This window comes from Nerophis ophidion, linkage group LG22 (genome assembly GCF_033978795.1).
Source record: "Nerophis ophidion isolate RoL-2023_Sa linkage group LG22, RoL_Noph_v1.0, whole genome shotgun sequence".
In the NCBI taxonomy this organism is placed as follows: Eukaryota; Metazoa; Chordata; class Actinopteri; order Syngnathiformes; family Syngnathidae; genus Nerophis; species Nerophis ophidion.
Genome location: NC_084632.1, coordinates 27684409 through 27710924, shown reverse-complemented (window position 1 = coordinate 27710924; position 26516 = coordinate 27684409). Strand labels below are relative to the sequence as shown.

Here is a 26516-nt window from a genome sequence, read left to right as displayed (position 1 = left end):
TTTAGCTTCAAATCCAAGCTTTAATTGCTCAATAAGTTTATATGCTATCAAATTCTCCATACATTTGATTCAGGTTTCAAATAGTGTTGTGAGCACTGCTGTATATAGTAAGGTTATTTGTCCGTGGCATTATAACCAGCACTGGCCCTTTAAACTGTGGTGTACCTAGCAGGGCCAGGGCAGGAGCGGAAAGGCGATGGTCCACTTGGGAAATCAGACAGGAATGTTGGTTTGCGGGATGGTGAGAGTTCCGCCAAGGCCTGACGTTTTTTGCGGTCATGCTTCTTATAGTGAAAGTCAAAGGGTGGACGCAATGCCAGAGGGCCTCCTATCTCTTCAGAAGATGAATCGAAAAGTTTGGTGGATGAGGGCCGGCGATTGAAAAAAACTTCTTCAGACTCACTAGAAGAAGAGGAGGAGGTAGTTGGTGGATTAAGTGAAGGGTCCAAGGGACCGGGGAGAATCTGCGTGGGGTCAAGTGGTGCTGGTTCAGTATCAGGATGTTGTGGGGGGTCAGAAAGAGTGGGCTGCTGATTTTTTTCCGGGTAATTGAATGGAGGCAGTGTTGGGATATCAGGCTGTGAGGGGAGGTCATGACCTTGTGGCTCTACTCGCCGTGGGACATCCCCACTCTGAGAAGGAACAAATCAAATTGAAATTTACAAACTCATTTTCAGAGGTCATATTGCATTGCAATATAGCATTAAATAGATAGAGAACATAAGTAAAAGTACATTGCACAGTATGATGTAGCACTATACAATAATTCAATATACACTAGGTGACAAATTTAAAACCAATGTGCATTACAGACTGGGTGATGAACTTTACTTTAATACGTCGTGGATTTAATAAAAATAAAATAAATAAAAAGCATATACATTTTTTTTAGACTAAATTAATTGTTGAATGAAGTTGTATTTATTACATTTAGTTATTACTATGTTGGGATCAATAAATATTTACCAAGCAGGACTTGGGCATTCTTTCTTGTCCCATGCACCAGTTTATCAGACCAGCTTACTATTTATTGTATTGTTCAGTTATTACCGCTTCAATTCAATATGTTCAACTCAGTATGTTCTTTTTACCAACTCTTACTTAAAGGTCAGTCGGTCATCTCAAAAACATATGAAATAAATCAGAGCAAAAAATAAAAAAATGAATAACACCTATTATATATAGCCTATTATGATCATTTCAAACTCTTCTTATGGGTTCTTAATTTTTAGTTGTTTATTTTGAATTTTATTTATTGCTGTTATTACTACTATTATTCTGCCTATGTTATGTTTAGACTAATGTAGAATTCATATTATATATATATATATATATATATATATATATATATATATATATATATATATATATTCAATTATTTTTTAGATTATGTTCATTTGTTATTCTTCAATGTAGATGCCTCAAAAGTGGCATTTTTCCTCAATTCTCAGTGTGTGCTTGTGTGTGTGTTTTCTTTCTCTTTTTTGGGTGTAAAACACTTTGCGTCGCAACTTGCCGATGTATGTATATGCAGTGGCGCTCAAAAGGGGGGGTAAAGGAGACATATTCTAGGGGCCCATGATGTTGATGAAATTATAATACAGGGGCCCTGTAAAGATTCTTTTCATGGGGCCCAAAATCCCTAGCGGCGCCCCTGTGTATATACATTAATAAAGTGGAATGTTTCTACTTGCGTTTCTCAGCTTTTGATTAGAAATATCATGTGCATGTTATCACTTTGCAAAATTCGGGAAGGAGTCAGTGGTATTTAATGTGCTGCATGCCATCATGTCTGCTCATACTGTAAGGAATGTGTATAATCCTCAATTATTAGCATACAATGCCTTGATTGCTTCAACCACACCCTTCTAATGCAAGAGGGTCGCTTTTCCTTAAAGGTAATTACTGTATTTTGCACAGAAATATGCATATGCAGCTACAGGAGACAATCTCTAGGGGGGATTATGGTTGGGATTATGATTTCATTTAGCAAACACGCTTGGATTACTCATGGACTTTAATGAGTGTAATTGTTAAACATATAGTAGGACAGGGATTCACATGGCACCACTCGTCACGATTTACAAGAAACGGGACAAAGCAGGGTGAATATCTTCAAATGTGTTTTGTGGCAATTCCAATTTTAACCACAGCAACAGTTGCTATGTAGAGCGGTGCTTTCCAACATGTTTAGCAGACTGCATTATAAAATGATTAACCCCCCTCCTCCTCTCATGCGAGATTTGCCTAGGAATGGGGTCATGATGAGAGTAATCGGTGAACATAGCTTTGTCCTTTTAATTTCCGCGGCTCTTGAACTCGCCATAGTGTGGACTGTGACGCAACAGTTTGTGTACATGTAAAATCTTCCATTCCTTCTTTGACTCATTTTGTCCACCAAACGTTTTATGCTGTACATGAATGCACAAACGTGAGCTTTGTAAATTTGTTATTGCAAGCTAATCAATGCTAACATGCTATTTAGGCTAGCTGTATGTACATATTGCTTCATTATGCCTCATTTGTTGATATATTTGAGCTCATTTAATATCCTTTACTTGTATTCTCGTTGTATATAATTTAGTTTTGCATGTCTCATGACCATACTTGCCAACCCCCTTTTATACCGAATTTCAGTGCTCTTTCAGAAAATCTCCCGGTGCAACCATTTTCCTGAATTTCTCCCGATTTCCACCCAAACAACAATATTGGGGGCGTACTTCAAAGGCACTGCAGTTTAGAAGTGTTTTGTTCGTCCTACTGACGGTGGGGACGCTACTGATGAGCTCAGACGGGCAACAACAGTGCAGAGGCTCTTTAATCTACACCAGGGAACAGTTGTTAGTGGCACCAGTTATTAGCATCCATCTAACGGACCCGGCGCTAACTAACCAGATCCCGGAGGAGCTAAAAAGGACTTATGGAGGTGCTCGTGGCTGTCGAGGGAAAGGGAGACGCCAGAGACAGAAGAGGGCTGAAGCGAGGAGGGCTCGAAGGAGATATAACCCATATATTCCTTCCGTCGTCATGGGTAACGTGCGCTCTTTGGCAAATAAAATGGATGAGTTGTCGGTGCTGGCAGGTAGTCAGAAAAAATATCGTGAGTGTAGCCTAAAGTGTTTTACTGAGACGTGGCTGCACAACGATGTTCCGGAGAGTAACGTCTCTATAAACGGCTTTGAAATATGCGCGCTGACCAGGACCGAACCAACGGCAAGCGGAAAGGAGGGGGGCTTGCTTTGTTTATTAATAAGAAATATTGTCATCCCGGTCATTTTACAATAAAAGAGCGCCACTGTGACCCGAATATAGAGATGTTAGCTGTAGGACTCAGACCATATTATTTGCCCAGGGAGATTCCGCATGTTATCGTGATGGCAGTATACACCCCGAACCCCCCCCCCCCCCCCCTCTGCTAACAGCTGCCAGGGACGTCATCTACAGCTCCATAGCCAGACTACAAACCCAGCACCCGAAAGCCCTCCTCCTCCTCTCATGGGATTTTAACCATGTTACTATGGACAAATCACTACCCAAATTCATTCAGTATGTCAGCTGCCACACCAGAGGAAATAAGATCCTAGACCTGCTGTACGCAAACATCAAGGATGCGAATAGCTCCATAGCACTCCCAGAGCTGGGCCGGTCAGACCACAACCTTGTTTACCTCAACCCCTGTTATGTGCCTCTGGTCAAAAGACTGCTTGTGACCAAAAAAACTGTGAGAAGGTGGTCAGAAGGGGTCCAAGAGACACTACAAGGCTGTTTGGATGTAACTGACTGGCAAGTGCTCATGGAGCCTTAAGGTGCATCACAGACTTTATCAACTTCTGTGTTGACTCAAATGTCCCATTAAAGACGGTCACCTGCTACCCAAACAACAAGCCATGGGTGACCAAAGACATCGAAGCCATACTGAATGAGAAGAAAAGGGCATTCAATGCTGGGAACAGGGAAAAGGTGAAAAGAGTTCAAGTGCTGCAGAAGACCAAACTAAAGGAGGCCAAGGAGAACTCCAGGAGGAAGCTGGAAGGGAAGCTGAAAGACAACAACACGAAGGCGGTTTGGAGAGGTATGCAAACCATCACCGGCCTCAAATCGTCGGGGGGTAGTGGGGTGGACGGAGACAAAGAGAGGGCCAATGAGCTAAACCAGTTCTTTAACAGGTTTGACACAGTGGCTCTGACAAGCTTCTGTCCCCCCCAAGACATGCCAGCCGGCCCCCTGAAAACTTCAGCGAACCAATCCACCCCCCCCCCTCCCCTCCTCACAGCCCCCCAACTCTAATGACTACCTCCCCCTACCTAACACCTCACCCTCAGAAGGATGAAACTGCCCTCCCCCAACCACCTGAGATCCTCCCAGTGTGTCTGTCTGCAGAACAGGTGAATGCACAGCTAAATAAGTTACACACAGGCAAGGGCGCGGGTCCTGACGGTATGAGCCCCAGGGTGCTCAAAGCCTGTGCCCCACAGCTGTGTGGTGTGCTCCAGCACATCTTCAACATGAGCCTTAGGCTGCAGAAAGTCGCCACACCGTGGAAAACCTCATGCGTGGTCCCCATCCCCAAGTGCACCCGACCCAGCAAGTCGAAAGACTACAAGCCGGTGGCTCTAACCTCGTATATCATGAAGACCATGGAGAGGTTGGTCCTGGAATAACTCCGCCATACAGTCAAGCCCCACCTGGACCCACTCCAATTCGCCTACCAGCCCCAACTGGGAGTGGAGGACACAGTCATCTACCTGCTGAACCGAGCCCACGCCCACCTCGACAAGCCTGAGAGCAGTGTGTGGGTCATGTTTTTTGACTTCTCCAGTGCTTTCGATACCCTACGGCCTGGACTACTGGGTGTGAAGTTGGAGAAGATGCAGGTGGAGGCCCCCTTGATGTCCTGGGTTGTAGATTACCTGACTGACAGACCACAGTACGTGCGACTGCAGGACTGTGTGTCTGACAGGCTGGTCAGCAACACCGGGGCCCCGCAGGGCACAGTCCTCTCCCCCTTCCTCTTCACCATTTACACCACCAATTTCCACTATCAGTCAGAGTCCTGCCACCTTCAGAAGACTGATGACTCTGTGACAGTGGGGTGTATTGAGGATGGTGATGATGAGGAATACAGGGCACTGGTGGAGGACTTTGTCACATGGTGTGGAAAGAACCACCTCCAGCTTAATGTGACAAAGGCCAAGGAGCTGGTTGTGGACCTGGGAAGGAGGACGTGTACTCCAGCGACCCCTGTTTCTATCAGGGGGGTCAATGTGGACATGGTAGAGGATTATAAATACCTCGGAGTATACATTGACAACAAGCTGAATGGGTCAAAACACGCTGAGGCACTCTTCAAGAAGGGACAGTGCCGCCTCTACTTCCTCCGGAGGCTAGGATCCTTCAACGTCTGTACAAATATGTTGAAGATGTTCTACGAGTCGGTGGTGGCGGGCGCCTTCTTGTATGCCATGGCTTGTTTGGGCTGGACAAGCTGGTAAAGAAGGCAAGTAACTTGGTGGGAGTGGAGCTGGACTCTCTGGCGGTGGTGTCAGAGAGGAGAAGTCTAGCAAAGCTCCTGGCCATTATGGACAACACCTCCCACCCACTACACTCGGACCTTGCGGAGAGAATGAGCACGTTCAGTGGAAGGCCCAGACTCACAAAATGCAACATGGAACGACACAGTAGGTCATTCACACCGACAGCCATCAGACTGTAAAATGCATATGTTCCTTCTTGACTGCACTTAAATGTAGAATATATGTAGAATATATTTATATTATTCATATATTATATATTATGTATGTGGCTTCACGATCGCAGAGGGGTTAGTGCGTCTGCCTCACAATACGAAGGTCCTGAGTAGTCCTGGGTTCAATTCCGGGCTCGGGATCTTTCTGTGTGTTGTTTGCATGTCCTCCCCGTGAATGCGTGGGTTCCCTCCGGGTACTCCGGCTTCCTCCCACCTCCAAAGACATGCACCTGGGGATAGGTTGATTGGCAACTCTAAAAATTGGCCCTAGTGTGTGAATGTGAGTGTGAATGTTGTCTGTCTATCTGTGTTGGCCCTGCGCCTTCCGCCCGATTGTAGCTGAGATAGGCACCAGCGCCCCCTGCGACCACAAAGGGGAATAAGCGGTAGAAAATGGATGGATGAATGGATATATTATATATATAATATAAGTTATATATTATTTATTATTATTATTGTCTATTGTGAGTACTTTCTATTCTATTCTATTCTATTCTATTCTATTCTATTCTATCTTTTCTATTTAGCGTCCTCTCTCACCTGAAAAGGAGACTATTGTATATGTCTCCATTATCCATAGGTTTATCTATAACCCATAAAGTGGGCAGGCACTGAGCGATATCTCAGCGTGTGTTTATTCCAGCCGGCACGTTAATACTCTGACACACAACATCCGGATTCCCATTATGCATTGCTTAAAAACTACGGCAAGTAGTAATGTCCAAAAACATAACAGAGACAAAGCAGAAGAACAAAGAAGAGACATGGCGATGAGGAGGAAGAAGAAGAAGTACGCTTGCAAGTTCCAAAATGATTGGAAAAAATAATTTCAGTTTATCCAGGACAGCTCAAAGGGGAAGGGGTATGCTGCCTGCAAATTTTGCAGATCAGACTTCTACATTGAACACGGTGGCCGAACGGATATACTCATTCATGAACGGATTTTATATTTATCCATCCCATCCATCCATTTTCTACCGCTTATTCCCTTTGGGGTCGCGGGGGGCGCTGGTGCCTATCTCAGCTACAATCGGGCGGACAGCGGGGTACACCCTGGACAAGTCGCCACCTCATCGCAGGGCCAACACAGATAGACAGACAACATTCACACTCACATTCACACACTAGGGACCATTTAGTGTTGCTAATCAACCTATCCCCAGGTGCATGTATTTGGAGGTGGGCTGGTGGGAGGAAGCCGGAGTACCCGAAGGGAACACACGCAGTCACGGGGAGGACATGCAAACTCCACACAGAAAGATCCCCAGCCCGGGATTGAACCCAGGACTACTCAGGACCTTCGTATTGTGAGGCAGACGCACTAACCCCTCTTCCACTGTGTTGCACATTTTATATATATATATATATATATATATATATATATATATATATATATATATATACATATATATATATATATATATATATATATATATATATATACACACCCCCGCCCCCCATCTCCCAAATTCGGAGGTCTCAAGTTTAGCAAGTATGCTCATGACACATTATCTGTATGTAATAATATTGGCTGCATTTCAGACAGTTGTTTGTGTGCCATGTTGTTCCAGACCACAGCAAACATTACCTAGCTCGCCAAAGATTGTAGTAAATCTATTAAAAGAAGACAGGCTGTCGTTTCCTTCAACTTGGACACACACATCTATACCTTTGGCCATTAAAAATCAGTTATTTCCAGGAGGTATCTCACCTTCTGAGTAGCCTCTGATTTACTAATGTTTTCCAATGTTGTAAAAATGTGTAGAATAAAAATTAAATTTCAACATTTCTGTCAACGAAGATTGGCTTCAGCTTGCGACACAGTTATTTTCATAGTGGGCTATTTAAACTAATATAGACACTTACAGTAGGTCATGTGTTGCCTTCATTATAACACTTGTATACGGCTTTTAATTTTTTGCGACTCCAGATTTTTTTTTTTTGTATTTTTGGTCCAATACGGCTCTTTCAACATTTTGGGTTGCCGACCCCTGGTATAGGTGAAAATGTGCTTCTTACCTGTATTTTGAACATTTCACAGGACACTTGAACGTCGGGATGATCATGCAGGTCACCATGCACAGAACCTGTACAAAATCCTGCAGTCTAGAGGGAGAACATGACAGACGGAATTAATTGCTGTAGAATATTGGCTGGTAAACACGTAAACAACGTCAGAATGCTGGTCGGATTCTATCTTAATTGTATTTTGGGCAATATTCAGTACCTTATTGGCCATGTGAGTTTGTTTACTCAGTTGCAGATGATACCAGTTATGTTTTATTCCATAAATGTATAATGTTATTATTAAAAAATCTCCAAATTAATAAATGATAAATCAAATGCTTTGTAGTCCTGCTCTGCGCACATCAGGGATTTAAGTGCAGAAACGCTACGCAATGAGCTAAAAGCCCTGAGCTGTCAGGTCATTGTCCTGCGTGGTTCTTAAAGCCCAAGTACTGCAGGTAAGGGTTACACAACATACAGTACTACAGTGCAACCTGCATTTACGAACACCTCATTGTTCGAAGTTTTAGATTTGCGGACCACAAGGCGAATAAAAATATGCGATGATGGTCTCAGTGTACGCACGTTTCACCCACCCATTGTGTGCCCGGCAGGATAGCCATTTTGTGCCCGGCAGCATTGCCATTGCTGAGCGATATCCGGTGCTTATTCAGTCAGCAAAGCAGTGTTGACATTAGCAACTCTGCTACTTTTTTTAGCTAGTTTTTTAGTGTTTTTTAGACTCTTACAGCTTTTTTGTAGTTTTAGTAACTTAAAAAGAGCCAAAAAAAGCAATGGAAAAGGGATGTGTGATTTGAAACATTCAGGAAGTAGCCACAGTGTTGGCAACATTGCCCCCTGTCCATTCCCACTGCACGACAAGAAGATAAACCGACAAGAAACAGTGAATTTAATTTTCTATTCAAATCATCGTAGCGACTTGGTTGTTTAGGTAAAGGAGTTTTGTGACTTCGAATTGTGAGTGTGCCACTGGGCTAGTGACAGTGTGTGTGCGTGTCGGCAGGGTGGGTGAAAATGAGGACAGTCCAGGCGATTGTTGCTGTCTTGATTTTGGCAATAAATCTAAAATTGATCCATTACCCCCTTGTTATGTTTGTTTGATATACAATACTGTATAGACCAGTGGTTCCCAAACAAGGAGTACAAAAAAAACAAGTTAAAAAAAAATATATATATTTAAAAAAAAAATGTATTATTATTATTTTTTTAAGTATTGTTTTTTTTTCAAATCTGTGCTCTCTAATCCATTTTCAACTGCTTGTAACTCTTGGTGTCTCCTAGCCGCTCAGGCAAATCATCCATCCATCCATCCATTTTCTACCGCTTATTCCCTTTCGGGGTCGCGGGGGGCGCTAAATCATATTGTCTAAAAATACATTTTCCCATCGATAACGTGACATAATCGCGCTCGGAATATACATATATATAAATATATATGTAAAAAAAAATCTCCTGATGATTGAGGGAACCCCTCATGAAACAGTTCTGCAGAGATGAAGTAGTCTTGTGATTTTTCCCACACCTACATATATATATATATATATATATATATATATATATATATATATATATATATATATATATATATATATATATATATATATATATATATATATATAGATTCTTGGGGTCACGATTCGATTCAAAATCTTTTTTTTTTTCAATTCAACACGATTCTCGATTCAAAAACTATTTTTTTCCCGATTTAAAAGGATTCTGTATTCATTCAATACATAGGATTTCAGCAGGATCTAACGCAGTCGGCTGACATGCAAGCAGAGTAGTAGGTTTTCATAAAAAGCTTTTATAATTGTAAAGAACAATGTTTTATCAACTGATTGCAATAATGTACATTTATTTTAACTATTAAACGAACCAAAAATATGACTTATTTTATCTTTGTGAAAATTTTGGACACAGTGTGTTGTCAAGCTTATGAATTGCGATGCAAGTGTAAGCCACTGTGACATTATTGTTCTTTTTTTTTTTTTATAAATGTCTAATGACAATGTTAATGGGGGATTTTTAATCACTGTTATGCTGAAATTATAACTAATATTGATACTGTTGTTGATAATATTCATTTTTGTTTCACTATTTTTGGTTTGCTCTGTGTCGTGTTTGTGTCTTCTCTCAATTGCTCTGTTTATTGCAGTTCTGAGTGTTGCTGGGTCAGGTTTGGTTTTGGAATTGGATTGCATTGTTACGGTATTGCTGTGTATTGTTTTGTTGGATTGATTAAATAAAAAATAAAAAAAGAGAATCGATTCTGAATCGCACAACGTGAGAATCGCGATTCAAATTTGAATCTATTTTTTCCCACACCCCTAATATATATATATACATATATGTATATATATATATATATATATATATATATATATATATATATATATATATATATATATATATATATATATATATATATATATATATATATATGAGTCAAAAAGTTTGTGGAGCCCTGTTATATAGCCCCTTATATTGTGTTGAAAGTGTGCAAAGTTTTACCAAAATATTGACTTTTGTCGAGGATAATGGATAATGGAAAACCATTATTTATATTTACATTGTTTCTTATGGGGTAATTTGCTTTAATATACTTTTTAAATTTCCAAACCCTGTTCAAGAACCACTTGAGTTCATAAATTGAGGGTCCACTGTACAGCACAGCTATGGACGAGCTTGCATTCATCACAATGACTCCTCTAAACCTGTCCACTCTCTCATCCGGGTCATGGCACCAGCGTAACAGTGGCCACACTACAAAAAGTCAAGGTTCAAAAACAAGGAAACAAATTAAAAAATAAGGGGTATTTTATTTGAATTAAACACAATCTTCTGCCAATAGAACAAGACAATTTGGCTTGTCAAGACTTTCCAAAATAATTAAAATTAGCTAACCTCAATGAAGCCAAAAATACCTTAAAATAAGTTTATTCTCACTAATAAAAACTGTGCTACTATATGAGTACGTATTTTCTATTGTTTCATTGAAAATAAAACAGCAAAGTCCATTCGGCTGTCATCTGTTCTAATATGAGACATAATTGTGTCAAAGTCCATCCATCCATCCATCCATCCATTTTCTACCGCTTATTCCCTTTCGGGGTCACGGGGGGCGCTGGCGCCTATCTCAGCTACAATCGGGCGGAAGGCGGGGTACACCCTGGACAAGTCGCCACCTCATCGCAGGGCCAACACAGATAGACGGACAACATTCACACTCACATTCACACACTAGGGCCAATTTAGTGTTGCCAATCAACCTATCCCCAGGTGCATGTCTTTGGAAGTGGGAGGAAGCCGGAGTACCCGGAGGGAACCCACGCATTCACGGGGAGAACATGCAAACTCCACACAGAAAGATCCCCAGCCTGGATTTGAACCCAGGACTGCAGGACCTTCGTATTGTGAGGCAGACGCACTAACCCCTCTGCCACCGTGAGGCCTTGACTGTGTCAAAGTCATGATTTTTATTTTTCATGCTTGAAGTAGGAAATTATTACTTTAACAAAGTAGTTTATACTTGTGAGTGTTGATGACACAGCTTTGCATCAGTTAATATTCTAGTTCCAAGCATGTTTTACTCAATATAGGTCATAAAATATCAGCAACAAGCTGTAATATTTTACTGAGATAATCCATCCATCCATCCATTTTCTACCGCTTATTCCCTTTTGGGGCAGCGGGGGGCGCTGGCGCCTATCTCAGCTACAATCGGGCGGAAGAGGTAATTTAGGAACAAAACCCTTAAAACAAGTAAAACACTCTAACATAAAATCTGCTTAGTGAGACAGAAAATAAGCAAATCTCACCCTAATTTGGGATATTTAATCTTACTTAGATTAAATATCGAGACCAGTCCAAACCTGCAGACGCACGGGCTCAAACCCGGATCCACAGATACCCACTGATTAAGCGTAAAGTACAGCACATGAGGCTTAGCTCATTAGCCACAGCTAAGATCCAGTCCAAGGTGTCTGAAAGTGAGGTTTAAAAGATGTACTACAGCACAGCCGCATTAGCTGGCACACTGCAAAAACTGAAATCTGAGTAAGATTAAATATCTCAAATAAGGGTGATATTTGCTTATTTTCTGTCTGATAAGATAATTCTTCTCAATTAGCAGATTTTATACCAAATGGATACATGGATGATACAGCAGAGGGTTGGGAGAATTTCATGTGGTCAGATGAAACCAAAATAGAACTTTATGGTATAAACTCAACTCGTCGTGTTTGGAGGAAGAAGAATACTGAGTTGCATCCCAAGAACACCACACCTACTGTGAAGCATGGGGGTGGAAACATCATGCTTTGGGGCTGTTTTTCTGCTAAAGGGACAGGACGATTGATCCGTGTTAAGGAAAGAATGAATGGGGCCATGTATCGTGAGATTTTGAGCCAAAACCTCCTTCCATCAGTAGAGCTTTGAATGGGTGACCAAATACTTATTTTCCACCATAATTCAATAATAAATTCTTTAAAATTCCTACAATGTGAATTCCTGGATTTTTTTTCTTATTCTGTTTCTCACAGTTGAAGTGTACCTATGATGAAAATTACAGACCTCTGTCATCATTTTAAGTGGGAGAACTTGCACAATCGGTGGCTGAGTAAATACTTTTTTGCCCTACTGTAAGCATGATCCTGTGATATTATCAGAGGTGGGTAGTAACGCGCTACATTTACTTGAGTAACTTTTGGGATAAATTGTACTTCTACGAGTAGTTTTTATGCAACATACTTTTACTTTTACTTGAGTATATTTATAGAGAAGAAACGCTACTTTAACTCCGTTCCATTTATCTACATTCAGCTCGCTACTCGCTACTTTTTTTTTATCGATCTATTAATTTTTGTTTTGGTTAATGACAGAGCTTCAAAGTAGAATCTACGCATGCTTGCGTTTCACCAATCACATGCAGTCACTGGTGACGTTGGACCAATCAAACAGAGCCAGGCGGTCACATGACCGTCACACGTAAAACCCGACTTAAACAAGTTAAAAACCTATTGGGGTGTTACCATTTAGTGGTCAATTGTACGGAATATGTACTGTACTGTGCAATCTAATAATATAAGTTTCAATCAATCAATCAAAAGTGTAAAGGAAAAAAGACACTTTTTATTTCAACCGTACTTCCCGTCAAAAGCCTAAAGACTGATCGCACAGTTCCTTTCTTCACAATAAAAGTGCCGCTCCATCGCGCCTGCGCTAACAAAATAAGAGTCTCCGAAAGCCAGCGCAAACAAGCTAGCAAGCTACGGAGTTTACCGCCAATGTATTTCTTGTAAAGTGTATAAAAACGAATATGGAAGCTTGACAAATAAGATGCCAAAAACCAACGATTTTCATGTGGTATTAGACAGAAAAGAGGAACTTTTTTTCTCCTCCATTTGAAAACGTGGACGTCTGATTCCAACCAATGCAAGTCATCAGAATCAGGTAATACACCAACTTATATTCTTGTCTTCATGAAAGATAGGAATCTATATGTTAAACATGCATGTATATTCATTAAAACACCTTCAACATGTGAACAAAAACGGCAAAATAAAAAAATATAAATTATATACTGTTTATATAAATGTATATATATATATATATATATACATATATATATATATATATATATACATTTATATATATATATATATATATATATATATATATATATGATATGTGTGTGTATGTATATATATATATATATATATATATATATATGAGGTAGATCACCTCGACTTGGTCATTTATTAAGTAATTGATAAACGTTGAAGAACTTATTGGGGTGTTATCATTTAGTGGTCAATTGTACGGAATATGTACTGTACTGTGCAATCTACTAATTCAAGTTTTAATCAATCAATCAATCGATCAAATCAATGAATGCCTACTGAGCCTATGGTGCTGTTAATTTATTGTGGCTAAATGTGCCATTTTTTTTATTTTATTTTAATGTACTATTATTTAATATTTATTATTGTTTTAGTTGCTTAAGAGATATTCCTGGGTCTGAATTTGCTCATTGCTATTTTTACGTTTTTGTGCATTATTTGTTGCCGTAATCAGGTTACTCATCAGTTACTCAGTACTTGAGTATTTTTTTCACAACATACTTTTTACTTTTACTCAAGTAAATATTTGGGTGACTACTCCTTACTTTTACTTGAGTAATACATCTCTAAAGTAACAGTACTCTTACTTGAGTACAATTTGTGGCTACTCTACCCATCTCTGGATATTATAGGCATAATGTTTTGTGTTTTAAAACAGAATATCTAAAGAAAATCATTGAAACGATGATACTCAAGGTGCTCATTATTTGTTGACCCCTGAGAGTGTTTTTTGCAGACCTCAGTGTCCGAAGCAGATTTTAACCGCTGACAGGTGTTCCTCTCTGTCACTCCTTCTGGACACTCTTCGACCGTATATTCCACAAATCTGGCTTTCACTGGCAAAGTCTGAAACATATAACAAATACTATGAGACACAAGCAAAAATATACATTAAAAAATAGCATAAGCACACTTTCCTGCAGTCCGCCCATGGGACTGTACTCAATAATTGCAAGGCAGACAAAACTCTGGGATAATTGCCATGTAATATAATCTACCACACAGCTCAGTTACATCAGAAGTTAATAAATGCATAAATAGTCGTACTTGCTCTGCGGCTCGGGTGATCCGCTTCACCCCGAGCCCTGCACCCAGAGCTGACTGCCTCTTATAGTATGCCAGAGTGACCTGAGCAGCAGTCACAGCGAGCGGGTTGTCAACAGGAAGAAGGACCGGGCAGGTCGGACAAGTCTGTTGCAGCTTCTCTGCGGGGTCTGCATGAAAAATATGAAACCAAATAAAGCATATAATTAAGTTTGAATCGAAATTAAAGCTATAATTTATAGTATTTTCAATGTTGGAGCATAAAATCTTGTTTATGACCTTTTAAATACGTGTTTTAAAAGCCTACTGAAATGAGATTTTCTTCTCTAAACGGGGATAGCAGGTCCATTCTATGTGTCATACTTGATCATTTCGCGATATTGCCATATTTTTGCCGAAAGGATTTAGTAGAGAACATCGATGATAAAGTTCGCAACTTTTGGTGCTGATAAAAAAGTTTTGCCTTTACCGGAAGTCGCAGACGATGACGTCACAAGGGTGAGGGCTCCTCACGTCTTCACTTTGTTTTTAATGGGAGCCTCCAGCAGCAAAAGCTATTCGGACCGAGAAAACGACAATTTCCCCATTAATTTGAGTGAGGATGAAAGATTTGTGGATGATGATATTGATAGCGAAGGACTAGAAAAAATAATAATAACAAAATAAAATAAAAAGCGACGACTCCGGGCGGCGGCAGTGTGAGCGTTTCAGATCTAATTAGACACATTTACTAGGATAATTCTGGAAGATCTCTTATCTGCTTATTGTTCTAATGGTGTTTTAGTTAGATTGTAAAGACATACCTCGAGGTCGGATGGCTGCGGTGAACACGCAGTGTCTCAGAGAGAAGCCGAGGAGCCAAGCTCACAGCTGCCTTTTAAACAGCTACTGCAGGAGGACGAATAATCCAATGACAGCTGCAATACGGCGTGGCGCAGTGGGAGAGTGGCCGTGCGCAACCCGAGGGTCCCTGGTTCAAATCCCACCTAGTACCAACCTCGTCACGTCCGTTGTGTCCTGAGCAAGGCACTTCACCCTTGCTCCTGATGGGTGCTGGTTGGCGCCTTGCATGGCAGCTCCCTCCATCAGTGTGTGAATGTGTGTGTGTGAATGGGTAAATGTGGAAGTAGTGTCAAAGCGCTTTGAGTACCTTGAAGGTAGAAAAGGGCTATACAAGTACAACTCATTTATCATTTAATACACTGCTTTCCACCAACAACATTGTTCTTTATAGTCTCCATTATTAATTGAACAAATTGCAAAAGATTCAGCAACACAGATGTCCAAATTACAGTGTAATTATGCGATGAAAAGAGACGACTTTTAGCCGTAACTGGTGCTGAGTTAATATTTCATGGGAGTCCGTGACGTCACGTGGACGCGTCATCATTCCACAACGTTTTCAACAGGATAACTCGCGGGAAATTTAAAATTGCAATTTAGTAAACTAAACCGGCCGTATTGGCATGTGTTGCAATGTTAATATTTCATCATTGATATATAAACTATCAGACTGCGTGGTCGGTAGTAGTGGGTTTCAGTAGGCCTTTAACATTCTGAAAGTCGTCTAGAAATGGAGTAACATTCACATAGTTACCATTACTCATTCTTTTTGTCCATTTAATCTAATATACAAAACCCAAAAGCACGTTGTGTGAATGGTAAATAAAAACTGAATACAATGATTTGCAAATCCTTTTCAACCTACATACAATTGAATAGATTGCAAAGACAAGATACTTAACGTTCCAACTAGTAAACCTTCTTAAATTTTGCAAATATTAGCTCATTTCAAATTTGATGCCTGCAACATGTTTCAAAAAAGCTGGCACAAGTGTCAAAAAAGACTGAGAAAGTTGAGGAATGCTCATCAAACACTTATTTGGAACATCCTACAAGTGAACGGGTGGGTGACATGACTGGGTTTAAAACCAGCTTCAATTAAATGCTTAGTCATTCACAAACAAGAATGGGCAAATTGTCCAACAGTTTAAGAACATCATTTCTCAACCAGCTATTGCAAGGAATTAAGGGATTTCCCCATCTACGATCCATAATATCATCCAAAGGTTCAGAGAATCTGCAGAAATCACTGCACGTAAGTGGCAAGGCATGTGACCTTGGATCCCTCAGGCGGTACTGCACCAAGAAGCGACATCAGTGTGTAAAGGATATTACCACATGGGCTCAGGAACACTTCAGAAAAACACCGTCAGCAACTACAGTTGGTCGTTATATCTGTAAAGGCAAGTTATAACTCTACTATGCAAAGCCAAAGCCATTTATCAACAACACCCAGAAACGCTTCGCTGGGCCCGAGCTCATCTAAGATGGGCTGATGCAAAGTGGAAAATTGCTTTTTGAAACTGTGGACGTTGTGTCCTCCGGACCAAAGAGCAAAAGAACCATCCGGACTGTTCTAGGCGCAAAGTTCAAAAACCAGCATCTTTGATGGTATGGGGGTGTATTAGTGCACAAAGCCTGGGTAACTTACACATCTGTGAAGGCACCATTAATGCTGAAAGGTACATACAGGTATTGGAGGAACATATGTTGCCATCCAAGCAATGTCTTTTTCGTGGACGCCCATGCTTTTTTCAGCAAGACAATGCCAAGCCACATTCTGCACGTGTTACAACAGTGTGGCTTCATAGTAAAAATGTGTGGGTACTAGACTGGCCTGCTGTAGTCCAGACTTGTCTCCCATTGAAAATGTGTGATGCAATATGAAGCGTCAAGTATGACAACGGAGACCCTGGACTGTTGAACAACTTAAGCGTTACATCAAGGAAGAATGGGAAATAATTCCACATGAAAAGCTTCAAAAGTTGGTCTCCTCAGTTCCCAAACATTTACTGAATGTTGTTAAAAGGAAAGGCAATGTAACACAGTGGTAAAATGTCAGTGGCATGGCCACTATACTTGCTGTACCTTCAAGGCTTAAAATAAAAACATGGATAAATAACTATATTATTATATTCATAAGCACCAGCGCCCCCCGCGACCCCAAAGGGAATACGCGGTAGAAAATGGATGGATGGATGTTAGCAAATAAGATAGCATGCTAGTAAGTACACTATTTACCAGCTGGCATTTAGCGTGTTAGTGGTCAGCTATTGATTAGTTAGCTAGTTGTCAGCTGGCAATTAATGATACAAGCTGTAAGCTACAGATGTGTATGCTGTTGTCAGTTAGCGAATAGTGCGCTAGTAATCAGCTATCGATTAGTGACTAGTGCGCTATTTGTCAGGTCGCAATCACAAGGGCATGCTGCCAGCTAACGATTAGTACACTAGATTTCATCTAGCCATTAGTGTACTAGCTGCTAGAATGATCAGTAGTGCAAACTGCCAGCTAGAAATTAGTGGGCAGTTGCCAGCTAGTGATTCATGCGTTAGTTGCCAGCGAGCTATTAGCGGTGTTATCCTGTATTTTTGGAACATCTTATTATTGCAAAATAATTAAATGTATAAGTGTAATTTGAAACACAATTGCAATTTTATACAGGATACACAGTGGGGCAAAAAAGTATTGAGTCAGCCACCGATTGTGCAAGTTCTCCCACTTAAAATGATGACAGAGGTCTGTAATTTTCATCATAGGTAAACTTCAACTGTGAGAGACAGAACTTGAAAAAAAAATCCAGGAATTCACATTGTAGGAATTTTAAATAATTTATTTGTAAATTATGGCATAAAATAAGTATTTGGTCAACCATTCAAAGCTCTAACTGATGGAAGGATGTTTTGGCTCAAAATCTCACGATACATGGCCCTATTCATTCTTTCCTTAACACGGATCAATCGTCCTGTCCCCTTAGCAGAAAAACAACCCCAAAGCATGATGTTTCCACCCCCATGCTTCACAGTAGGTGTGGTGTTCTTGGGATGCAACTCAGTATTCTTCTTCCTCCAAACACGACGAGTTGAGTTTATACCATAAAGTTCTATTTTGGTTTCATTTGACCACATGAAATTCTCCCAATCCTCTGCTGTATTATCCATGTATCCATTTTGGTATAAACTCAACTCATCGTGTTTGGAGGAAGAAGAAAACTGAGTTGCATCCCAAGAACGCCATACCTACTGTGAAGCATGGGGGTGGAAACATCATGCTTTGGGGCTGTTTTTCTGCTAAGGGGATAGGACGATTGATCCGTGTTAAGGAAAGAATGAATGGGGCCATGTATCGGGAGATTTTGAGCCAAAACCTCCTTCCATCAGTGAGAGCTTTGAATGGTTGACCAAATACTTATTTTCCACCATCATTTACAAATAAATTCGTTAAAATTCCTACAATGTGAATTTCTGGTTTTGTTTTTCACATTCTGTCTCTCACAGTTGAAGTGTACCTATGATGAAAATTACAGACCTCTGTCATCATTTTAAGTGGGAGAACTTGCACAATCGGTGGCTGACTAAATACTTCTTTGCCCCACTGTATAAGTAGCTGGCCCCTGCTTCATCTCTCTGTCATTTTGGGGGTCCTTGCCCTAGAAAACGTTGAAGACCCCTACAATATAGTAATGCAGCCTGAGGCTGAGCCAATCAGTGGCCACGGTACAGAACAATGCGCTCTGATTGGTCTATTTTTGTGGCCAATAATACTGTAGTTGTTACGCTCTGGTGTATGTCTGGACCCCGGGATGCGGAGACATTAGGCAAGTGCATAAAAAAGCCCTTTTTTAGTATGGAAAATGCAGCTGAAGTGCACAAACAGCACAAAGAAAAAACTATTCAAATAAAGCATGGCATGAGAAGCATTCTAATTGGCAAGCAAGGGCAGGTGTGTCCTCAGTGGCAAACAGGAACAGGTGAGGGAGCCAGCGCTTGGACCAGTTCAATGAAATCAAACAGGATGTGAGATTTAAAAAAAAGAGCACAGGATAGGAAATCATATAAAATATAAATTGTACTGTAATGTGAGATGTTCACATTAGTATTGATATTCTTGGTTCATTTAGCCATTGTTATGCTTGAAAATGCTTAAAAGCCTACTGAAACCCACTACTACCGACCACGCAGTATGATAGTTTATATATCAATGATGAAATATTAACATTGCAACACATGCCAATACGGCCGGTTTTGTTTACTAAATTGCAATTTTAAATTTTCCGCGAAGTGTCCTGTTCAAAACGTCGCGGAATGATGACGCTTATGTTGGCGCGTGCTTGCGACGTTATTGGTTGTAGCGGACATTTTATCCCAGCACCACTCACGGCTAAAAGTCGTCCGATTTAATCGCATAATTACACAGTATTGTGGACATCTGTGTTGCTGAATCTTTTGCAATTTGTTCAATTAATAATGGATACTACAAAGAAGAATGCTGTTGGTAGAAAGCGGTGTATTTCGGCCGGCTGTAGCAACACAAACACAGCCGGTGTTTCTTTGTTTGTTGTGAAGCTTTAATATGGAACAGAGCGGTCAAGCAAACATGTTTCTCTACCACATGTCAACTGGCAGGTTTCGGTGAGAACATTGTGGTAATAAGTCGGTTCTTACCATAAATATGAGCGGAGCTTGTGTCGTTCTTCCTGCAGCTGTCAAAGAGGCAGCTGCGACTTTCTTGGCTCCTCCATGGCTTCCCTCAAGGACACTGGCGGTCACCACACCCCTCCGACTTTCAGGTATGACTTTATAATCTCACTAAAACACTAGTAACACAATAAGCAGATAAGGGATTTTCCAGAATTATCCTAGTAAATGTGTCTAATAACATCTGAATCGCTCCCACTGCCCTGTCTTTTTTTGTTTTTTCCTTCTAGTCCTTCACTCTCACTATCCTCATCCACAAATCTTTCATCCTCGCTCCAATTAATGGGGACATTTTCGCTTTCTCGGTCAGAACTGCTCGCGCTGCTGGTGTCCATGATTGTAAACAATGTGCGAACAAGAGGAGCCCTCACACCGGTGACGTCACGCGCACATCGGCTTCTACTTCGGTACATGCAAGGCTTTTCTGCTAGCGACCAAATGTTGCGAACTATATAGTCGATGTTCTCTACTAAATCCTTTCAGCAAAAATATGGTAATATCGCGAAATGATCAAGTATGACACATAGGATGGACCTGCTATCCCCGTTTAAATAAGAAAATCTCATTTCAGTAGGCCTTTAATTTAGGCCAATAATACATAAAACATGCTTTATATTTGATCAAATTTTAATAGAATATGTAATATTATTAATAGAAAATCTGCAATGAAGTGAAGTTGCTAACTTTAACAAAATACAAACTTAAATAATTGGAACATGCAGGGAAGCAAACATACATTATATTTTAACTTTGAAGTATACATTGCCTTAGGGCAGCTGCAGGAAAATGTATTTTGATCCTTTACTACAAATGAAGAACAACCTTAGAATATTTAGCTTATTCAGTCATAAAGCATCATTGGTAGGTGATAATATGCAGAATAAAATTAAAATCTTAAATATGAAATAAATGAAAATTGAAATTAATATAAATAACTCATCTGTCTGTATGTTTACATTACCTGGCACAAGAGTGCAGTCGTAACTGTACAGGTAGGAGTAACCCTCTGTTGTGTGCAGGATGGTCGTGTTGCAGTTACCAGAGATTTGCTGAAAATTGAAAAAGGAGAGTTTGGAATTGATTCACTGATTCACTATTAATAATTACAGCTGAAATTTTAGCTATCCAACAACTCGGATCAACAGAATTGCTTGACATTGACCAAGCACACCAAGCAGATAGAACTGCACTTTCAAGGCTGCAGTGGAAAAACATGGCCATGCATTTGTTTTTAATCAAACAATTCAGATGGACATGTTTAACTCTTTCATGGACACTTGTCACTACTGTGGACGCAATTGGAATTCACTGCCACCCATTGGTCAGCTGTTGTAAGTGAAAAAAAGATCTTTCTCACAAACAAAAGAGCCATTAGATATTCAAAAGTGCAGAGCAGGGAGTAATATACGCACATTCTTTGTATTTTAGGAGACCGTTGCAGGTATAAAAATATGAGTACATTAAGCAACGCTTAAAGGGGAACATTATCACCAGACCTATGTAAGCGTCAATATATACCTTGATGGTGCAGAAAAAAGACCATATATTTTTTTAACCGATTATCGAACTCTAAATGGGTGAATTTTGAAGAATTAAACGCATTTCTGTTTATCGCTCTTTTTGCGATGACGTCAGAACGTGACATCTCCGAGGTAATACAGCCGCCATTTTCATTTTCAACACATTACAAACAGTGGGTCTCAGCTCTGTTATTTACCGTTTTTTTGACTATTTTTTGGAACCTTGGACACATCATGCCTCATTGGTGTGTTGTCGGAGGGTATAACAACAACAACAGGGAGGGATTCAAATTGCACCACTGGCCCGAAGATGCGAAAGTGTCTGCCGCCAGACCCCCATTGAATGTGCCAAAGTGTCTCCATATTTTACCGGCGATGACAGACATGGCACAGAGATGTATGGATAACCAGCAGATGCATTTGCAACGATAAATTCAACGAAATCACAAAGGTGAGTTTTGTTGATGTTGACTTATGTGCTAATCAGACATATTTGGTTGCGGTGTGACTGCCAGCTAATCGATGCTAACATGCTACACTAATCGACGCTAACATGCTATTTACCGGCGGTGCTAAAGCAGACATGGCACAGAGATGTATGGATAACCTGCAGATGCGTTTGCAACTATAAAGTCAACAAATTCACAAATGTGAGTTTTGTTAATGTTGACTGCCAGCTAATCGATGCTAACATGCTACGCTAATCGATGCTAACATGCTATTTACCGGCTGTGCTAAAGCAGACATGGCACAGAGATGTATGGATAACCTGCAGATGCATTTGCAACTATATTACGTTTACTTCCACTCACATTTAATGCGAAAAAAACACTTACCAATCGACGGATTTAAGTTGCTCCAGTGTCAAGAGATGCGAAAGTCCTGATCGTTTGGTCCGCACATTTTACCGGCGATGCTAACGCAGCTATTCGGCCATACTATGGCTATGAATAGCGTCAATAGCTATTCGCTCAATAGCTTCAGTTTCTTCTTCAATACTTTCATACTCCAACCATCCGTTTCAATACATGCGTAATCTGTTAAATCGCTTAAATCGCTGAAATCCGAGTCTGAATCCGAGCTAATGTCGCTATATCTTGCTGTGGTATTCGCCGTTGTTTGTTTACATTGGCAGCACTGTATGACGTCACAGGGAAATGGATAGTTGCATCGCAAATAGCGGAAATCAAGCACTTTAAAGCTTTTTTTAGGGATATTCGGGGACCGGTAAAATTTTGAAAAAAACTTCAAAAAATACAACAAGCCACTAGGAACTGATTTTTATTGTTTTTAACGCTTTTGAAATTGTGATAATGTTCCCCTTTAAGGAGTGACATCATTTTTGACATTCCGAAATACAAATTTTGTGCTTTGAAAATATTGTGATTAATCATATGTCCACTTGATTATGACTACATTTTAACTGTCAGGTATAGAATTGGTGCAACTTTGTTGTTTTTGAAAATACTTAGGGCGTGTTGTGTGTGATCTTTTAACACTGCATGTAGAATTGATGAAAAGTGCAAACGTGGTGAAGACGACTTTAATTAAATTAGGTTTTTGCGCATACTAGGCAGGTGTCACCATGGAGATACTCCTTTCCTGCATATTCATGTTATCATGGTCCCTTTTGCTGTTTTTAAACATGAAGCAGACAACTATAATGAGTGCCACTTTTTCTGAGCATTTTAGAAGTTGACCTGCCATGTGACCTACAATGGACCCACTTTTTATCGCCAAAAGTGTGCTCTGGGAGAGGCTGGCATGTGCTGGAATGATTCAGATGCAAGAAAATACATATCGGGTTTTTTTTTCATATAGGAGATATGTGTCACCAATACATAAAAAAAAATAGAATACCCTCAACAGTCAGCCCTTTAGTCATTCAGTAGCTCAAAGATGCAATTGCTGTCTAATATTATGATACAATATTATTTATCTGACAGAAACAATGTTGATTGTCAACATGAGCACGAACGATTCTCTCTCTCCATTGTCTGTCCTATTGCACGGATTCGCCTCCTCCATGTGGCTACCAGTTTGCCGGAACATTTTAATAAAGATGCAAAACAGCGTCCTCAAAACAGTTCCATGCTTAATGAATCACATTGCAAGCATTAAATGATAATATTTGCATCTTCATCTCCCTGCATGTACAGTAAAGGAAGGAAGGGATTCATAAGGCTCTATTCTTGGGTGGATCTCGTGTGAGAGGACGGGGGTCTGGGTGTTATACATTTTGCAATGCAGTCTGCTGAACATTATGGTGGCAGTAGTGGGGCAGAACAAGTAGCTGGGAGTCCACTTGAACAGCAGACTGGACTGGAAGGACAACAGCAAAGCTGTATACAAGAAGGCCATGAGCAGACTCTTTTTCTTGAGGAAGCGTAGGTCTTTTAATGTGTGCAGCAAGCTGTTTTCAGTCTGTTGTGGCCAGTGCCCTGTACTTTGCAGTGGTTTGTTGGGAGAGCAGCATCAGCAAAAGGGACTTAAACCGGATTGACAAACTGATCCGGAAAGCCGGCCAAACTATTGGCACGCAGTTGGAGGCGTTTGTGTCAGTGAGGGACAGGAGGACACTGGACAAACTGCAGGCCATCATGGACAACTCTGCCCACCCACTCCACCAGACAATTGAGGGACAGTGGAGCTCATACTCCAACAGGCTCCTTCAGCTTCATTCCCAAAGTGTCCGATTAAAAAACTCCTTAATTCCGCACTCCATCTAGCTGTCTAATCACTCGCCATACAGCAATAGATGATATCTGTCTATTACCGGTTCTATGTTAGCTACCTGTCTTTGTTTATAATGTATATTCTCTTCTGAATCTATTCACTAATTTATGCTGCCGCCCCTTTTTTTGCAGCTGTTACATATACTCTAATATTGTACATGGTAATTGGGATTTGTTATATATTGTACATATTATATAAAAATATAATCGTCCAGGGTGTACGCCGCCTTCCGCCCGATTGTAGCAGAGATAGGCACCAGCGCCCCCCGCGACCCCAAAGGGAATAAGCGGTAGAAAATGGATGGATGAATGGATGATATAATATATTAATATAATATATTAGTATATATTATATATATTATATATAATATGTAAATATTACATATATATTATATTTGATGTTGCTACTATGGTACATTTTTTGTCTACTTTATACCTGTATTATCCTTTCCATCCTTACACTTTTCATCCTTTGTAACTGAGCTACTGTGTGGATCAATTTCCTTTGTGGATCAATAAAGTTTGTCTCAGTCTATTAAAATTTAGCAATATTTCATGGATCATAGACTTATCGAGTCTTCTTAATGTTTTCGGACTAAATTTAACAGTATTGGCAAGTTAACATATGTGAACATCATTAAATATCATTAAAAAAACATTTTAAATTGTTAACATTGTTATAAATGTTTTTCATTAGTTAAACCTGTAATACACCCTATTCGACAATTCCCAAAGTCCTTGAAAAATGTATGTTTTTTTTAAAAAACTCGTTGCATTTTTTTCCATGTCCAGGTAGTAATAATAAGTAGGTAATCTTAATTTGTGCATTAAAGGGTCAGGAATACAGTGTTCATTGTGGAGGTCTGCCCTCTCAGTCTTATCATATTGTAATTACACATTTGATTTGAACTTACTAATAGTTATATTAGTTAACAGCCAACAGTTTGTACTTCTCCAGTAGCAAAATGTGAGCCAATTAGATCAACTTCTTATATACAGCCCCAATACGTCCATATTGCACATGTGTGTCTAATGGTGTGCCTGCCTCGTAGATCCATGCTAATGAGGGCGCTTACAAGCATAGTCAAAGTGCAAAGGGTTGCTTGGGTGCACGTGATTCTGTGTTTGCAGAAGTGTGTTTTTCTTACTGTTTCCATGAATGGCCTGATGTCACAGCGCTTCCATGGTTTGGGACTGCCTATGTGACATTTAGTCTCCAGGACATCCAGGTCTAGGTAGTACACGTTGCCTGCTGGGCCCTGACATGCACAATACAAAGAAGTAAAGGAAAAGAGGACAGCAAATGTTACAGACAAATTTGATTAAATGTGCTTTGAGTTTATGTAAAGACTTCTGTCAAGTTGCTGTGGATCACATCATTAAGGGTGTCAAAGGGTGTCAACTCTTTGAAATGTACATTTGCTGCAGGTCAGGGCATGAACTTGATGAAAAAAATAAATGTTATTTTCGAGTAGACAGAGCTCAAAGCAAGAAAAGATGTCCTCTGGTCTTACATAGTACATTGCGCAACATTGTTATTGACACATTTACATTTGTTAATATAGAGATGTCCGATAACATTGGGCTGCCGATATTATCGTCTGATAAATGCTTTAAAATGTACTATCGGAAATGATCGGTATCGGTTTTAAAATTATCGGTATCGGTTTGAAAAAGTAAAATTTATGACTTTTTAAAACGCCGCTGTGTACATGGACGTAAGTAGAAGTACAGAGCGCCAATAAACCGACTTTTCACACACACAAGCAAATGCAATGCATACTTGGTCAACAGCCATAAAGGTCACACTGAGGGTGGCCGTATAAACAACTTTAACATTGTTACAAATATGCGCCACACTGTGAACCCACACCAAACAAGAGTGACAAACGCATTTTGGGAGAACATCCGCACACATGTTCTCAACATAAACAGAACAGAAAAAATACCCAGAACACCTTGCAGCACTAACGCTACTATATACACCCCCCGCAAACCCCGCCCACCTCAACCTCCTCATGCTCTTTCAGGGAGAGCATGTCCCAAATTCCAAGCTGCTGTTTTGAGGCATGTTAAAAAAAAGTAATGCACTTTGTGACTTCAATAATAAATATGGCAGTGCCATGTTGGCAGTTTTTTCCATAACTTGAGTTAATTTATCTGCGATGAGGTGGCGACTTGTCCAGGGTGTACGCCGCCCTCCGCCCGGTTGTAGCTGAGATAGGCACCAGCGCCCCCCATGACCCCAAAGGGAATAAGCGGTAGAAAATTGATGGATGGAT

The 26516-nt window shown here is 40.2% G+C and overlaps 1 protein-coding gene across 1 annotated transcript in view; it reads right to left on the bottom strand.

Moving 5' to 3' along the window:
- si:ch211-262h13.5 (uncharacterized protein LOC571127 homolog) overlaps positions 1–26516 on the bottom strand; it is a 31404-nt gene continuing 4888 nt past the window's right edge. The window contains exons 2-7 of the mRNA XM_061883636.1: positions 25383–25493; positions 20941–21028; positions 14443–14609; positions 14134–14241; positions 7766–7852; positions 1–632 (exon numbers count right to left, since the gene is read on the bottom strand). Coding sequence (XP_061739620.1) covers positions 150–632; positions 7766–7852; positions 14134–14241; positions 14443–14609; positions 20941–21028; positions 25383–25493 — 1044 coding nt within the window. The 3' untranslated portion in view covers positions 1–149. The remainder of the gene's footprint in view (positions 633–7765; positions 7853–14133; positions 14242–14442; positions 14610–20940; positions 21029–25382; positions 25494–26516) is intronic.